General features: G+C 41.5%; 1 protein-coding gene across 1 annotated transcript in view; it reads right to left on the bottom strand.

Annotated features, from left to right (window-relative positions):
• Positions 1 to 19,457, bottom strand: part of mtf1 (metal-regulatory transcription factor 1) — a 126,483-nt gene that overhangs the window by 84,845 nt on the left and 22,181 nt on the right. Inside the window, exon 3 of the mRNA XM_084336651.1 lies at positions 2,557 to 2,795. Within this exon, the coding sequence (XP_084192777.1) occupies positions 2,557 to 2,795 (239 nt within the window). The remainder of the gene's footprint in view (positions 1 to 2,556; positions 2,796 to 19,457) is intronic.

Here is a 19,457-nt window from a genome sequence, read left to right as displayed (position 1 = left end):
TGTCACAAGAAACTACTCAACCTCAACTGTTTTTAACTATGAGTGAACACACTACTCTTAACTTACCAAAACGTATTTTTTTTTTTTATATATATATGTATTTATTAAATGCGTCTTTGCTTGACAATCCCAATATTATTAGAATGAGGTGAAGAGACTGAAAACGTTATCTTATTAGATAAAACTAGGGATGCACCGATCCGATATTGATATAGGATATCGGCCCCGATATCACTAAAATAGCTGGATCGGGTATCGGTAAAAAATATAAATATGTATCGGATTTTAATTTTTTTTTTATTATATAATATAATAAGAAATAACAATTCAGTACATTTATATCTGAGTTAATTTGTTACATTTAGTTTCACTAAGTTAGGAAAGTAATGTTTTAAGTCAAGCCTGATGTTGCCTTGCACAAAAGAATGATCCCAGTCTCTTCCACACACTGAGGCATACAGTTTATTAATTGAACAATGGGTATTGGATCGGTACTTGGTATCGGCCGATACCCAAAGCCAGCTATCGGTATCGGGACTAAAAAAGTAGGAACGGTGCATCCCTAGATAAAACACATATATGTATATATTAGTGCTGTCAGGCGATTACAATTTTGTATCTAATTAATTACAGGATTTGTAATTAATTAATCTAATTAATCGCATTTTAATCGCATAACCATTTTATGCCTGATATTCTATATTCTATAATCATATTTCAAATTGCATGTGTCCGGATGGCAGAATTCAGTACTGTATCTACAAAACCTTGTTTAATCATCTTCCATCTATTAATTTGCTTAGATTTTTCAGGTCTGGTCAATTTGAGGATAGTGTTATTCAGTCAAAGATAAACAATTTTTTTTATCGATATTCTCATTTGGTTCATTACAATTTACTCAAGCCTAGTAACAGACACAGTATTTCTGACACTGGGAATACATTCCCTGAGATCCATAGATGTCCCTAGAATCAGATACCAAGAACATGCAAATAAATAGACCATATAAAAAAGAAGTCTGTAAATCTAATTAACGTGATAAACTGACAGCCCTAGTATATATATTTTTTTAGGGCCGTCAGTTTAACGCGTTAATTAGATTAATTAATTACACAGCAAATTATAAATAAATTAAGTTTTATTTTTTTAATTTAAATATTTTTTAATCTCATTCATTCCATAAGAACGTAGAATACACATTTACAGACTTTTTTTTTTAATATGGTCCATTTGCATGTTCTTGGTATCTGATTCTAGGGACATCTATGGATCTCAGGGAATGTATTCCCTTCCCAGTGTCAGAAATACTGTGTCTGTTATAGGGCTGCACAATTAATCTTTTTTTAATCGAAATCGCGATTTGGAATGATGCAATTATCAAATCGCCAAGCCTGCAATTAATCTTTTTTTTTTTTTTTTTTTTAAACCAGGAAGTCCCATTGAGATACAAGATCTCCTTTGCAAGGTAGACCTGGCCAAGATGACAGCAATAACATTTGCAATACATCACACAGCAATAAAATGTGCGATACATCACACAAGAACATAATAAATGTGCATGTATACAATACATCACATGTAAACACAAAGCAGAATAGTCTACATGATAGTAAAAGTGTATAATACAGGGTAATACAGTCATTTTGCAGTTGGGACCCGACTACAGAAAGCAGCAACATTCTTCTTGTAAAAAAAAATGTATTAATCAAATAAACGCTAGATTATCGATAGTATGTGTACTTATGCACGCTATAGAAGCGGGCTGAAAAATCGATTACCCATTTCCTGATCAGCACACACACACACACACACACACAGGGCCCACGTTGATATCTCTGTGAAATAAGCTCTGATTATCCTAAGACTGGTAAAATAGATTCCTTACCTCAGATCAGATGTTCTCCAAAAAGATTATTCCAATTCCTGATCGCCATTCCAAATATCGATCGCATTTATTGATCCAACGCTGGGTGGTCGAAACACCGATTCCACGCTGTTCTGATGGTGGGCGATGACTCCAGTAGGCTCGGATTACATGCTGCCTGAGAAGTAAAATGTGGAAGCAGGATTCCCCCCCCCCCCCCCCCCCATGAGTTTCATTCAGTCTAATCCAATGGGGTGCAGTACCACAGGGAGAGACGATAGGGGGCGGTATTTTCCCAATGGAGCTCAGAGAGAGTTCCAGTGGTAAACGGGAGGCTAGATTGATGAAATATTAATGGAAATCGCTAATAAATAAAAAACGATTAAAAACGAGATCTCTCGTCTCTCTGGCACTGAACGGTTGGCATGAACTAACGAGAGATCTCGTCCTTGGCACTCAAAGTGTTAACTGTGGCCTCACCGTGGCATCTCTAATGATGACTTGATTTCCCCCCCTGATAATAGTCTTGCAAATGTATCATTATACTAATCAGCCATGGAGATGTAGTGCTTTGTTCTGGTAACTGACCATCTGACCATCGTTTATATTGTCAACTAGTACCCATAATCTAGCGATAACTGGTCGCTTAATCATTCCTACTAATTTTAACAAAGGCTTGTACGTAGCGTCACCTGTACAGAGTATTGAAGGCCTTCTCGCAGCCGTGCGCGTCACACTCGAAGGGCTTCTCCTTGGTGTGGACGCGCACATGGATCTTCAGGCTGTAGGAGGTGAGGAAAGCCTTGCCGCAGCCCTGCTGGTTGCACACAAACGTGTACTCGCCCCGGTGCGTCTTCTGGTGCGTCCGCAGGTTGCCTGCCGTGCTGTAGGTCCGCGCGCAGCCCTCGAATGAGCACAGATAGCGCTTCACCTGAAAGGAGAGAAAATAAGTGGATGAGGGGGATTGAGTGAAGCATGAAGCAAGAAACTATGATGTTCTCACACGCAGTGTTAATTTTGTTGACTAAATTGATGACGAAAGATGTTCGTCAACGTTTTTTTTCATGACGACAACGAGACGTGACGTCACGTTATTGAAGACCACGTGACGCCAACGCAACTAAATAGTTAATTACATATCGTTGACCACAACTGAGTACACAAAAATGTCGTTTACAAAAACCATGACGAATTCTCTCTTAATTTATGTGGACTAAAACAAGATGAGACAAAATAATTATAACTTTTAGAATAAGTCACGTTATTATTTCAGCATTTCCCATTTCCGTTACCGGGTTAAGCTCAGCAGCGTTTATGGCTAAAAGCCAAGCTACATAACATACGTGAGGCTAAAAACCGTGTCCCAGGTCTCTCGTGACTACAGCTTATACCAATAACCATGAACGGAATCTGCTACTCTCTCAACACTCCTGCGGCCGAACAGTTCTACCAAAAGAACATAGCATTTAAGACGACGGAGGCTGAGAGGATGGCTAGGCTGCCAGAAGAGCTAATACTGTAGCTAATAGCCTGGGAGTCGGGACCTATATCCCAGACACAGACTTGCTCTCTTTCATCTGTGTACACCCACTACTATCAACATTACACATGGATACAACAAGGACAAGACCACGTTCACTCAAAAAGGTAATGTTAGTATGAAAAGAAAAGAAACAGACGAGTACTAACACTGAGATTGACCCTGCTATAAATTATGAATCCCTTTAGCGCTTAAAGTGCACTAAAACGTCGTAATGACTTTTTATTTTTCATATAATGTTGGGTACATGCTCAGTAGAGTTAGAACGCTCCCAGTCTTAGGGGCTGTGATATTTTGTTACCACACTTTATGCACATAGAGGTGGCAGGGTCGCTAAGCTAATGTTATTAGCCGAATGCTCTGATGGGGGCCGCCATTTTAAGTGACGTCAGCGATCTACGGTACGACTCGAGGGACAAAAGGGAATGTGTGTGTGACGTGTGTGAAATTTGTACAGTAGGTCCCAGTAAGAATTGCAATCAGTGTGTACTGTGTATTTACACTATCCTAATGTTGCTTTGTTGGTTAAAAAAAAAAAAGCTATTTAAATCAGAATATGTTCCATTCCATGTCTGACTATTTCTGAATCTATTGACCATTTCAAGGAATGTTTGGTTACTATTGTATTGGGCTTCTAGTCTTCTACTGAACTTATTGTGAATCAGCTGATAGGGTTTGGGCTAGACTATACTTAATAAATAGAATTGCATTATTTACAATATAAAAATAGAAAATGCCTTTTTTTCATTAGCGAAAACTAGACAAAAATCATCAGTTTTCTGCGACTAAATCTAGACAAAAACTAAAAAGACAAAATCGAGACTAACACTGACTAAGACTAAAATGCTCAGACATTTAGTTGACTAAAACTGACTAAACGAAAAATAAATGCAGATGACTAAATATGATGAAAACGAAAAAGGACTTGACACATGACTAAGACTAAAACTAAAATGAAAATAGCTGCCAAAATTAACACTGCTCACACGGGCAACCAAACAGTATGAGAGGATTTGGCTTCACCGTTATACATACAAGACATATCTAGAGCAGTAAACAATCCATCTTGAAGATTAGCAGAAACGCCAACATTAAATCAAATGTCACAAACTCCCTCACTCATTCACTCACATTTAGCCACTCTGCCCCCTAGTGGCGTCCCACAAGCACTAGCTTGACATGGACATCAATCACACTTCCACAGAACGTCGCCACAGGGCACTCTGAGCTATAGAGAAGCTAAGCCATCTAAAGACCACGGTATGAAAGCTCCTGGTTGGGAACCATTACATTAGGATGACCACCATTATATCTTACTGACATTCTGGACTGTGTTAGTATCATAGGTAAGTATTTCAGTTACTGACATTCTGGACTGTGTTAGCCAAGTATCATAGGTAAGTATTTCAGTTACTGACATTCTGGACTGTGTTAGCTAAGTATCATAGGCAATAGGGGTGGAACGGTTCACAAAATCGATGGTTCGGTTCGTATCACGGTTTTAGGTTTACGGTTTTCGGTTCAGTTCGGTTTATGTTGTTTAAAAAAAAAAAATTTAACACTCCAAAAATACCATACATCAACATAAAATATATAGCCTAAAAATAATCCAACTTTTCAGTTATTCTCAAGGATGTAGTCATGCAAGAATGAGGCCACAGGCACATTATTTTGACAGTGACGGTTAGAGCTAGGAGAGATTTTGGTACAGCAAGAGGGGAGGCATTGCCGATTTAAACATGCTTCTCATTTATTTGGTAAAAAAAAGGTTTAGCTTTAATAATGTTTGGCACACAAAGACCGAACTGACTGAAAAATATAGGCAACATTTGTCAAAGTATTAACTTAGTGCAAACAAACAAAATAATTAAACCTTTCCATTTTTGTGGCCACATTATAGACCAGACCTGGGCATTGTACGGCCCGCGGGCTGGATACGGCCCGCGAAAGATTACATGATAATAAAAATATATATATATATATATTTTTCTTTTTTTACTTTTTTCTTTTCATGTCAACGTTCACACGCACAATATACGCTTACCTAGGATTTGACTTGATTCAACAACAAAGCAGTCGGGGCAAGCCGAAAACGGTCGAAAGTGTGGTTATTTGAAGTTTGGATTTCTTTTTTCACAACTGAGGTAGGTAGATTACATTTTTAGAGACTAAAGTACAGAAAAAAAGGTACCGTTGGGTACCGGTATCGATTCACAGGTACCGGTACCGTATCGGTTCAAATGTGAATGGTACCCATCCCTACTGAACACACAACTGCAGGGCAAGGGCATTTTTGCTCATGAAATGCAAAGCCTTCATGACAAAGTTGCAATTAATTTCAAGGCAACTTGGCAGCAACAATCTCAAACATGAAAACCCTGAAAGAAGTCAAACCATCAGCTGATCACCGGCACAGGTACTCATCCATGTTGGGAGCACTGCATGATGAATTTTCAAGGCGTTTAAGATTTCAAAAAGGTTGAGGATGAAACGCAGCTGGTTTCCTCTCCCTTTACCTGCAGTGTTGATAGTGCACCCACTGATGTTCAGCTTGAACTCATTGACCTGCAGTCTGATTCACTACTGAAAGAGCACTTTAAGTCAGCATCACTGCTAGAGAGTTCTACTCCGCTCTCAAGGAGGAGAACTTTCCAAACATGAGGAGACATGCTCAGAAGATGTTGGTTCTCTTTGGATCCACCTACCGGTATATGTGAACAGACATTCTCAGTCATGACGTTTACCAAGTCCAGGTACAGATCCTCTCTCACTGATGAACATCTGGCAGCTGTGCTTCGCATCTCCACCTCAGACATGCAACCTGACTTTGATGGACTTGTTAAAGCTCAACAGAGACTGGATTTATCACACTGAATGAAAAAAAAATAAAGAGCTGAAGAACACTAAAATGTGGAAATACAACAAGTGAAATGGGACACTTGATCTTTTTTTTCTTTTTTTTGCACAGTTCTGAAAACATTAAATGTTTAATATAGGTAAAGTAAAAAAGGCTACTGGGACACTTTTCTTTACACAGTTCAGTGACATGTCTTGTTTATTTTGGCTATAAGATGATGTGATGTCTTTAGAAAGCTAAGAAAATCCTTGTTTCAATAGTATATGAAACTCAAAATAACTTTATTTGTATAGCACTTTTTCATACATGCCCTTTGTTATTAATGTTTCACATTTTGTTTATCATTTTGGAAATAAATTCTATTTGAATAAATTATATTTTTTAAAGCTAACCTCACCTTTTAATTGCCAAATAATAACATACACTCTTACCAGGGGTCAAAACAATGCCATTTACTGCTTTTTATATAGAAATAAAATGTATATTATGCATAATTGAGTTTGGAACATATTTTCAGTTGCTCATTCGGCCCCCCGGGAAAAATAATTGCCCACCCCTGTTATAGACAAAGGCCAACATAAAGTATGCATAATGCTCAACCAGCACTAGACTTTCTTATCAAAAAGTAAAAGTCACAGAAAAGATGATTAGGGTTTTAAATAAGGACGTTTATGGGGTTTCTTGTATTAATAATAATTTGCACTAAGGAATGTTGTAACCATTGTTGTCTAAAAAAAAAGGAGATGTTACGGACTGTGTCCTTATGTGTACCGGTATATATATATGGGGGTTATGTTCATTTCATTGTGTTTGTGTTCTTTAGTTTGCTGTACATTTCTGTATTAACCCTTTGTATATTTGTTTCCCTTGTGTCACCCAGCCTATGGTGATTGCTTTTCTTTGTATTAATCTTTTGTTTCGCACACAGGGACATTGAGGACAGGAAGATACCCTGGGGTCTACATTTTGCATCACGTAGGTGACATGATGTTAAAGACACCAGCTTTAGAGTGAGCACCATCACCTGTACTTTTGGGCGTTCAGCGCCTGTAAAGGGGGGTGGGTTTTCATTTCCTTTTACTATTTTATTTGGTGCCACTAGGTAGTCCTCCTTGCTCTCTGTGTTGCTGTGTTTTTGTTCATTTGTGAAAAATACAATTTTGCAAATTGTTTCATGGTTTTGTGCCACTGCACCCTCACCTAACGTGTCTGTGACCTTGTGTTGCATCCCCTTACTGGGGTGCGTAACACAAGGGAATGGGGAATGTTACAGAAACCCCCCCACATTGGTGTGTCGAGTTGGTAAGTCCCAGCAGAGACCAGGATGTAAACAGACGCAGTTGACACACAAGCTCTAGTCTCCTGGCTCGTTATTGAACAGACAGACAGACACAACCTCTGTTGTCAAGCCTAGTCAATATACCCCCCTTCCCCAAATGGAACTGGTGTCGTGGAGTCACTTCGCTGTGAGCGTTTGTTTCCACGGTTAGCTCGCGGCTAAAGTTAGTTAACACTTTGATCGCCGGGGTTAAATTCATAATTTACCATCCCTCGCCAGCCCTATTTAACATGGAGAAGTTCCCCTTCTTTGCAGGGCTATAACTTTTTAAATTGTATTGCTAAATTGACATTACTATGGCCCATTCAACGTCCTATATCTATTGTTCAGGGTGTAGCAACGTTATACTTTTTCATTCACATATTCATACTAAAATACGGTCTAAAGTATAAGTATGTTTTTATCGTTTTCGGCAGCTTTCTCCAGAACTTGATTTATAGCCCTAAATGCATTATATTGATGATCAAATACAGTTTGGTAGGAATCTGTGCGAGATAAAAAAATTCAACTGGACGTGCTTCTAGGAGTTACTACGTATGATCTGATGTTGACCGGATGGGGGGGGGGGGGGGGTTGTTTATAATTCCGTGGGCAACGTTATATCATTCATCTAGTGTGGGTGATATGATCATTAGAGCAGTTAGTATCGAAGACATTAAAAAATAACGCTGAAACTCACCGTAGCTTCCTCGCGACGTTGGGAGATGAGCGTGGAACAGACATTTTTCTATTATGGGATGTCGAAATATCCGATCCATTTCCAGGTTGTATAATAGTATATACGTCCAAATCATGTTGTTTATCGAGTTATTTGCAACCGATCGACATCCATTGTGTCAAGATGGAGTCCTGCTAATGATAGCGAGTGCCCGGACGAAATATGGGTGAGCACCACTTCATCCGCATCACTTCCTGTTTGGGCGAGCGGCCGATCGGCCACCAGATGGCGCTCTTGAACCGTTGGAGAATTGAGAGGGGCTCACCAGTACATATAATGTCTCCGGGGGAGAAATATGATTTCGATCACAGATTTTTGAAATATTGATATTAGGGCTGTCAGTTTATCGCGTTAATTAGATTAATTAATTACACAGCAAATTATCGCGTTATGAAAATTGACGCAAAATTAATTACAGCCGACCTATATTTACTTTAGACAAGTGGCAAATCGGTGCGCTTTTATTTTGAAATCCACGCTTGAGTTGGGCGTATTAAACTTGGCCCATTGAATGACCCGTAGCCTACTTGATCGTCACTTCACACATGCGTCGTCTATCAAACAAAACAAACACACAAAGGAATTAGCTCAGCTGGAACAAGATGTCAGCATCACCCGAGGCGATACTCCTGGGACCTATGAACGGCAAGTTCAATTTCAAAAAGAATATAGATGGGACAGTAAACAAGACCATTGTAATATGTAGCTTATGTCAAAAAGAATTTGCGTATCACCGAAGCTGCTCTAGTCTAACGTATCACATGAACGCTAAACATGTCCAGGCAAGTTGTTCGAGCAGCTCCAGTGTAGCTAACGTTAGCTCCAGAGCAACTCGCACGCTTCGTCAAACCACTCTTGGAGAATTACCGTTAGGCAAACGGTTGAGTAAATCCACCACAGACAAACTAACCAACAGCGTCGCGAAGTGGATAGCAAAATATTGTAGGCCAATAGCTATAGTGGAAGATAAGGGTTTAGCGGAGTCATTTCGAATAGCGTCGTCTGACCCAAATTACAAGCTACCCTCGAGAGCTACAGTGATGAAAAGGATCCACAACATGTATGACACAGAGAGGGAGGCGAGGGAAGAAGTGTTGGCACGGGCTGGCCCAATGGCCCTAACGGGTGATCACTGGACGTCGGTGGGCAATCATAATTATTTGGGTGTCACAGTGCACTTGATCGATACTGAGTGGAAACTGCAATCATTTGCATTAACGGTGACCAAAACTGTGGGCCGCCATTTCGCCGATGCGTGTGCTGAACAGTTCAACACCGTAATAGAGGAGTGGAATATAAAAGATAAAGTCACATCTATTGGGACTGATTCCGCCCGTAATATGATAGCAGCAGCGCGCTATATGCCGTTCCAGCACATGCCATGTGCTGCACACGTGCTGCAAAGAACCATCACAGTCTCCCTTGAGGACAGAAGCCTTGACACCACCCTGGCAAAGTGCCGCAAGATTGTAGGCCACTTCAAGCACAGCCCTGCCAGTACAGAAGAACTGCAGCAGCAGCAGACTGCCCTCGGACAAGCAAAAGAGCCCATGATACAAGATGTATCCACAAGGTGAGACTGTTTAACTACCTGTTGTATGCTTAGGGTAAATTTAGTGTGTGTGTGTGTTTATTTCTTTGTATTCTGTACAATTGCATCATGCTGCATTAACAACCCCCAGTGGGACTAATAGTTATTTTATTGAATTGGAAGGTGGAATTCGACACTGGCCATGATCTCACGGTACCTGAGGAACCAGGAGGCTGTGACTGCCACTTTGGCCCAACAGAACCACAAGCTGTCCATGCTGACCCCCACAGAGTGTGACAAACTGAAGAAGCTGGAGCTTGTACTTGAGCCCTGCAGGTAAGTGTCTCTCCCTCTCTCTCTCCCCCCATACACCCCCCTCCTCTCTCTCTCTCCCCCATACACACACCTCACACCCCACTCTCTCTCTCCCATACACACACCTCACCCCCCAATCTCCCCCATACACACACCTATCTCTCTCCCATACACACACCTCACCCCCCCCTCTCTCCCCCATACACACACCTATCTCTCCCATACACACACCTCACCCCCCCTCTCTCCCCCATACACACACCTATCTCTCTCCCATACACACACCTCACCCCCCCCCTCTCTCCCCCATACACACACCTATCTCTCCCATACACACACCTCACCCCCCCCTCTCTCCCCCATACACACACATATCTCTCTCCCATACACACACCTCACCCCCCCCCTCTCTCCCCCATACACACACCTCACCCCTCTCTCTCCCATACACACACCTCACCCCCCCCCCTCTCTCCCCCATACACACACCTATCTCTCTCCCATACACACACCTCACCCCCCCTCTCTCCCCCATACACACACCTATCTCCCTCTCATACACACACCTTCACCTCTTTCTCTCTCGCTCTCTTGTTTCACTGCAGGTATGTGACTGAGCTCCTTGGAGGGGAAACCTACGTCTCATGCTCTGTGGTGCTCCCCGCACTCTGCCACCTAAACCGCATCATGGACCTCAACGAGGAGGATCCGGGCTACATGGTAAAGTTCAAGGCCAGCTTCACGAAGGACCTGGACGCACGCAAAGCGACCCTCAACAACAGATGGCTGAAGCTGGCTACAGCCCTCGACCCGCGATTCAAGGACTTGAAGAGCGTACCAAAGGACGAGAGGGATGAGGTGTGTGTGTGAATGAGAAGACCAGTGTTAAGTCCTTAGGCTGTCATGAAAAGTCCTATGCAACTAATTAATTGTCCCTCTTATTAGGTGTGGACCTGGCTTAAAGAGATGCTGCCAGGACCAGAAGCAGACAAAGCTGCTCCACAAGCCACAGAGGACGAGCCACCAGCGAAGAGGACCCTCCTCCTGCTGTCTTCAGACTCTGATTCAGATGAAGTCAGGGTACTGTCAGGACAATTAGACCTCTACAAAGCTGAGCCCAGCATCGGAATGAATGACTGTCCACTGGAGTGGTGGGCAGCTCACGCAAAAGCCTATGGACAGCTGTCTCCTCTTGCTCGCAAATATCTGGCTACTCCTGCTACCTCTGTGCCATGTGAGAGGCTATTTTCACTTGCAGGTCACATAGTCCAAAAGAAGAGGGCAGCCTTACTCTCAGACAATGTAAACAAGCTTGTTTGTCTTAGCAATTGGCTCAAGGAATAGATTTGTCATGCATACAGTAGACCCTGCACTAGACCCTGCACTAGACCCTGCAGTCATGCCCCAGACCCTGTAGTAGACCCTGTAGTCATGCCCCCAGAAACTGTAGTAGACCCTGTAGTCATGCCCCCAGACACTGTAGTAGACCCTGTAGTCATGCCCCCAGACACTGTAGTAGACCCTGTAGTCATGCCCCCAGACACTGTAGTAGACACTGTACTAGACCCTGTAGTCATGCCCCCAGACACTGTAGTAGACACTGTACTAGACCCTGTAGTCATGCCCCCAGACACTGTAGTAGACACTGTACTAGACCCTGTAGTCATGCCCCCAGACACTAGCTTGCTGTGGGCTGTTTTGATTTTTGAGGATACTGTAGCTTAGTGTAAACTGTTATTGGCTGTATCAGCAACAAATGTTACCTTATTGAGAGGTATGTTTTCATTCATTTTATTTTATTCAATTTAATAAAATTGATTTCTAAAGCATTCTTCACTTGCAGGTCACATAGTCCAAAAGAAGAGGGCAGCCTTACACACAGACAATGTAAACAAGCTGAAGCTTGTTTGTCTTAGCAATTGGCTCAAGGAATAGATGTCATGCATACAGTAGACCCTGTAGTAAACCCTGCACTAGACCCTGATTTTTGAGGATACTGTAGCTTAGTGTAAACTGTTATTGGCTGTATCGGCAACAAATGTTACCTTATTGAGAGGTATGTTTTCATTCATTTTATTTATTTATTTATTCAATTTAATAGAATTGATTTCTAAAGCATTCTTCACTTGCAGGTCACATAGTCCAAAAGAAGAGGGCAGCCTTACACTCAGACAATGTAAACAAGCTGAGGAATAGATGTCATGCATACAGTAGACCCTGTAGTAGACCCTGCACTAGATCCTGCAGTAGACCCTGCAGTAGACCCTGATTTGAGGATACTGTAGCTTAGTGTAAACTGTTAGCTGTATCAGCAACAAATGTTACCTTATTGAGAGGTATGTTTTCATTTTATTTATTTTATTTATTTAATAAAATTGATTTCTAAAGCATTCTTCTTGGTGTATTTAATTGATCAGTCACCTGCTACAATAATGTAATGTCCTTGAATTTTAAATATTTATATGAATATGAAATATAAATATGCGATTAAAATGCGATTAATTAGATTAATTAATTACAAAACCTGTAATTAATTAGATTAAAAATTTTAATCGCCTGACAGCACTAATTGATATCAAAGACGCTGTCCAGCATCTTCGGCAGAATAAGCATGGCGGGGAAAGACGCTGACAGCGTCTCCGGCGATTAAAGTGTTAATGTTAGCTTGCGGCTAAAGTTAGTTAGCTCGTGGCTAACGTGACGTTAGCCTAGCTCGAGGCTAACCGTTATAACCGAACAATACACCCATGGAGGTTGTGCCGAACGGTGTACGGTTTGAATGTATAGCGTTCCACCCCTAATAGGCAAGTATTTCAGTTACGGACATTCTGAGCCGTGTGTTGCTTATTGCCTATTTGGTGATTTTCAGGAGAGAGAAAGGGCTCAGCCTCTCGCTCACTGCCTCTTTTCGATGCGCAATATTACCGTTTCATCACGTGCATTATGCATGTGTGTGTATTAGGGATTAGTTAGAATGTTAGAATTTTCGAATAGTCGTGCCAGTCTCCACATTCGATTTTCATGTCAGAGTCGATATATATATAAAACAAAATTTATTATTTATTTCATTTTAAACAACGTTAAAGTCTAAAGGCTTTTTTTTCTTTTTTTAAGTGAAGCAAACCATTCTTATTTAATACATTTTTATATTTAGAGGCAGCCTAATTGATCTAAAAGATGCACATGCTACTGTTGTTTGTTTATTAAAACCGGTTGATAGGCAAATGCAATGCTGTTATTATAGGCTATGATGGTGAATTGTGTCATTTTGATTTATTGTCGGTCAGCTGAGCCGATCAACGTTCTGAAGGATTATCTGAAGTGCCTATTTATGTACAATACCCTTTGATTAGGGATGCAACGATCCGACTTTTTCAGTCCCGATACCGATACCTGGGCTTTGGGTATTGGCCGATACCGAGTACTGATCCGATACCCGTTGTTCAATTAATAAACTGTATGCCTCACTGTGTGGAAGAGACTGGGATCATTCTTTTGTGCAAGGCAACATCAGGCTTGACTTAAAACATTACTTTCCTAACTTAGTGAAACAAAATGTAACAAATTAACACAGATTAATTATAAAATAATAATAAAAACAAATCCCGATATTATTTTTACCGATACCCGATCCAGCTATTTTAGTCATATCGGGGCCGATATCCGATACCAATATCAGAGTATCCCTACCTTAAAAATAATAACTGAATTTAACTGAAACTGAACATTTTAACTGAATTTAAACTGAAACCGAAAATAACAATTTCGTGTTTTTTTTATAATAAAGATTTTAGTCAGTCATGCACATCCCTAGTGTGTATATGTGCGTTTGCATGATGTTCATCTGTCAAACATAATTAGTAAAAGGGACTGGTAGCATAAGTGAAATGGCTGCTGTTTTCCTAGCGGGTATTTCACTTGATGGTAGGGATGTTCGATATTGGCTTTTTTACCGATACCGATATACAGATATTGTCCAACTCTTAATTTACGATACCAATATCAACCGATACAGATATATGCAGGGTTTCTCCCCCCCCCCCCCCCCCCCCCCCCCAAAACGGAATAATTTCAGGTAATTAACATTACATATCTTGTCGTGGAATTAACACAACATTATGCATACTTTTGACAATAAATTAAATCTGAATTTGTTCTTACTTGCTTGCCTGGGTAAATAAAGGTTAAATAAATTAAGAAAGAAAATTTATATATATATTTTTTTTTAAACAGATACCGATAATTTCCGATATCACATTTTAGGCTACGTTTAGACGAGCGTTTTGGGATGGAAGTCTGAACAGAAACCGCAAAAGTCGTCTTGCGGTTTCACTTTTAATTTTGCGTTTAGACGAGCGTTTTGGGGTGGAATTCTCCGTGCAGACGAGGCTGTAACGACGGAGCCCAGCTGTCACACGATTGGCGCATATGTCACATGACGTGCTGTGAAGACCCGCCCTACTCTGCCTCTGATTCGCAGACTATGGATGGGGAATGTGATTGGACCAAAGCAGAGTCACTCACAGACATTGGGTCCAGTCACGCCGCGGGACAGATTCTTGTGTATTTAACCCTTTCACTGCCACACGACAGCCGGTTGTGTGATAGTAAAGGGTTAACCTTCTGTCGTGTGGCAGTGAAAGGGTTAAAAGTACTGCCAATGTAGCCTTCAGGTGATCGCCATGGATAGAATCAGACATGCTTTGTTTACGCTTCTAGGCTACTGGCGGCGCTGGCGCATGCCTGTGATGTAAGCAGTACGCGCGACCAGAGCCGTGACAACCCTTTCGTCATCGTTTTATGCGGTTTGACAGTTTAGATGAGAGCGCAAAGGTTTAGCGTTTCTAGGAATTCCACCCTGGAATTCTATTTTTTCCACCCTATTTTTTTTAATATAAAGTTTGCCAATAGGGATGTATCAGTAGTATTGGCAGTGGTAGTAGTCGTAATAGTAATCCACTATATTTTTTTATTTTCTAAAAAATAAACCAGTTCAACATTTTTGCTTAATTTCTTTGATGGCTCAAATGTATGCTCTAGTCCAGTGGTTCCCAAACCTCTCCTCGAGACACCCCAGCCGTTCCATGTATTTGTTAAATTCCACCACCAGCACACCTTGATTCAACTAAAAAAAAGTTCCGGGGGGGCATGCCTCCGGACCCCCCCACCCCCCCCCCCCCCCCCCCCTGAAAAAAAAAAGAAACCCTCCAGACCAGACCCCCCCTCCCCCAGACTAGGACCTCAACAAAATCAACACTTTTTTGATTTGAATTTTTTTTAACACAACTTAGGCCCCGTTTAGACGGAAACGCTAGCAGGTGAATCCGCAAAAATATTTTTACGGATGTGCCTTTCGTTTATACGGAAACGGCGTTTTTACGGGGTGAAACCGCAAAAAAGTGAGACTACCTTCCAGGGTGGAATTCCTAGAAACGCAAAACCTTTGCGCTCTCGTCTAAACTATCAAACCGTATAAATCTGTTAAAACGATGACGAAAGGGTTGTCACGGCTCTGGTCGCGCGTACTGCTTACGTCACAGGTAGCAGGTAAGCGCCAGTAGCCGAGACGTAAACAAAGCAAGTATGTCTGACTATATCAACGGAGATCACTTGAAGGCTACATTGGCAGTACTTTTAAAGACACAAGAATCAGTCCAGTTTTAAGATACGCTATTGGAGCTGGAATTACCGCGGCTGCTGGCACCAGACTTGCCCTCCAATGGATCCTCGTTAAAGGATTTAAAGTGTACTCATTCCAATTACAGGGCCAGCAGGTGCCTCGACTGGCCCGCGCCATTCTGTGTTCTGAACGTAGCGTTATAGCAGTACTTTTAACCCTTTCACTGCCACACGACAGAAGGTTAACCCTTTACTATCACACAACCGGCTGTCGTGTGGCAGTGAAAGGGTTAAATACACAAGAATCTGTCCCACGGCGTGAGTGGACCCACTGTCTGTGAGTGACTCTGCTTTGGTCCAATCACATTCCCCATCCACAGTCTGCGAATCAGAGGCAGAGTAGGGCGGGTCTTCACAGCACGTCATGTGACATATGTGCCAATCGTGTGACAGCGGTGCTCCGTCGTTACAGCCTCGTCTGCACAGAGAATTCCACCCCAAAATGCTTGTCTAAACGCAAAATTAAAAGTGAAACCGCAAGACGACTTTTGCGGTTTCTGTTCACAAAACGCTCGTCTAAACGTAGCCTTAGTAAGCCGAGCTACACTGTCTGAGCAGGTGCCCATACTTCTATACCAAACAAATAAATATCTAACGGTACATCTTTTCTCTTCAGAGAGCAAATAATGACATTTACAGTTTCATTCATTGCAATATATACCCATCAGAAAGACAAAAGCGAGCATCATTAATAGCATACATCGTCAACCTACTATGTAATCTGTTCTAAGTATTGCCTAAACCCAGACCAGCATTTATCGAAGAGATGTGTTTTTTTCTTAAGATTGAACATTATTTTCTCTGATGCCATGTACGAAGAGATTTCACTAAGCCACATAGACAACAGGGGGGGGATTCAGCACTCTTCCACAGCATGGCAATACACTTGTTCCCAGCAATCATGGCCAATTTGATGATCCGCACCTTGCTTCTCTTATCAGGAGAGATGTCAGACATGTCGCCTAATAATGCTAATTTCGGTATACATGGGATCTCAAACCCTGTGATCTCTTCGAGAATCTCCCAAATTGAGCCCCAGTAAGGTCTGTAAGGGGCTGAGGGGAATGGTGATCAATGGATGCTATGTTCCTGCCTGTTGGCTCCCCCCAATGGAGAGAAGAAGACTGACAGCTGCACACATGCAGACCCACACACACACAGCTGTCTTTCAATTAGCAATCAGCATGCCTCTCAAAGAGGACAGACCAAGAACATCAGAGTGTGTCTTGGAATGGAGAGTGGGAGAGCTGTTGTGAGACAACCAACCGTGAGTTAACAGCCGGTAAGCCGGACAGCGGCCCGGCCTAGTTAAAGACTGGACTATAGCAAAGACAGTTAGGTGCTTCACTGGGAGGTGGGAGCCAGTATGATTTGTTGGTTTCTTAATTTTCTGTTTTGTTTAAATAAATGCCCCGGGCCATTGCCCAGCAGGGAGCTAAAGCTGTTTGACTGTGTGTTTGATTATTTGTACAACCATATTGCACCTTCCACCTACCCCTGTCTGCTACCTTTGTTACAGGTCTTAGTTTGTTACAGTCCCAGAACATGTGGCGCAGGCTACCTGTTTCAGTTGCGCACCTAGGGCAAAGGTCAGAGATAGCGTCATTCATCCTGTGAAGTCTTTCCGGCATAAAATAGGTTCTATGGAGAATGTTAAATTGCATATGTTTATGTCAAGTGTTATATGAAAATGATAGTGCGGACTCACATAGTGATTCCCATTCATCTTCTTCAAAGGTACAGTCCAGGTCCCACTCCCATTTGTTTTTGGCGTTTAGAGGTAATATTTCTGTAAAGGCCAGAATTCTATTATATGTTAATGATGGGATGCCTCAAGGGTGAATAACTCCTTTAGAAGGGAGCATGTCTATGTTCCCCGGGTCCTATGTTCCCCGGGTTCTATGTTCCCCGCTTTGATTGATTGATTGAAAATTTTAGACCACCAGCCCTGATTACAAACGCTAACCTTAACCAGTTCGAAAGAGGGCCTAAGCTTAACCGTTCGAAACAAGGCGGACATTAATAATTGAAAATTTTATAAATTCTTATTATTTTATTAATTATTAATGTCCGCCTTGTTTCGAACGGTTAAGCTTAGGCCCTCTTTCGAACTGGTTAAGGTTAGAGTTTGGAATCAGGGCTGGTGGTCTAACATTTTCAATCAATCAATCAAAGCGGGGAACATAGAACCCGGGGAACATAGGACCCGGGGAACATAGGGATGATCCCCTTTAGAATATCATCAATGAGGAGGGGTTTTAGAAGAGTGGAGTTTCCTCCCTGACCCGTGTCTGACCTGTAGATATTTGAAGAAATTAGTAGTTGGAAGGTGCTGCGTAACTGTTCAAAGGAAATAAGTATGTTATTATCATATAGGTCCCAAAAAGTTTTTTTTTTTTAACAATATATTTATTGGGTTTTAGTTTGCAAATTACAACATGTATATCAGCAGAGCAGTATTCAGCAAACATTTTCACCCCGTTCTCCCTCCCCTAACCCCACCCCACACAAAATAATAATTAACTTCAAAAACAGGTTCACATAGGAAGGATACAGATTTAAATAAAAAATAAACATAAATAAATAATAATACAACCAAAATGTTTTACACATTAAGTAAAGGGTGTTTCTTGTCGTTTTTACACAATAATAAGAGTTGTCCCACAGTACTCCCCCTAATCCTGTTCTTGTTGAAGCAAGTTCCCAACATTCGTATTATGCTTTAAGAAGTACACAAATGGTCCCCAGGCATTATCAAAAATGTTTTCCCAAAAAGTTTTAATTCAAGAGTGTACCACTTCTTGGTGATGCCATCTCTTTTTTTTGTGTGAATATTTTCCCCCCTCCTTTTTTCTCCCATCCCAATGTTAGTCAATGGTCAATAATATTATTTTTGGATACACCAGTTAAAGTTTTAATCTTATTCCAGAATTGCTTGGGATTTTTAAAATCACGAGCTAAGGATTCCTTAAAATAATTGGATTTGGCATTTCTGACAATAGTCTTGCTAACATTTCTCAGCCGTTTATACTCCTCCCAGACAGCTGGGTCCTTGTCTTTTCGGAATCTGGCCCAGACTCGATCCCTATGCCTGAAGCTGCTTATAAGATCCGATGTTATCCATGGAAGATGACTTCCCTTAACTTTGACAGATTTTAGTGGAGCATGCCTATCCTACACTTCAGAAAATTCTGAGTAAAAGAAATCCCAAGAATCGTGAACGTTTGGTATTAAAGGGGCTATGTATTATAAATGTCATTTTTCAGTCTCTAGCATTGTATTATAGTAATAGGAGTTCGTATCAATGTGTTTTAGGGTCTAAATACCATATTGGCGGATTGCTCAGATTCAGCCCAGCCCCTTTCATCCTCCAGTAAATCAGGTCATTTTGATTTGAAGGCCTGAGTCACGTCATTCGGGCTCTGGGTAGCGCACAGTGATGCGATTGGCTCTGTGGTTGGAGCTAATGCCCGCCCCCATTCTACCTAGAATAGAGAGGTACCTACTACCTAGAAACAGGAGTGCAGTCACTTGCATATCTTCCACGATGAGCAAACCCCGCAGAACATGTTCTGTTCCTGGCTGTAAAGCTACTAATACGTCTTTGCACGCTT

This window comes from Notolepis coatsorum (genome assembly GCF_963971535.1).
Source record: "Notolepis coatsorum genome assembly, chromosome: 19".
Classification (NCBI taxonomy): domain Eukaryota; kingdom Metazoa; phylum Chordata; class Actinopteri; order Aulopiformes; family Paralepididae; genus Notolepis; species Notolepis coatsorum.
Note: the sequence above shows the minus strand (reverse complement) of the source record. Positions and strands in the feature narration are given on the sequence as shown.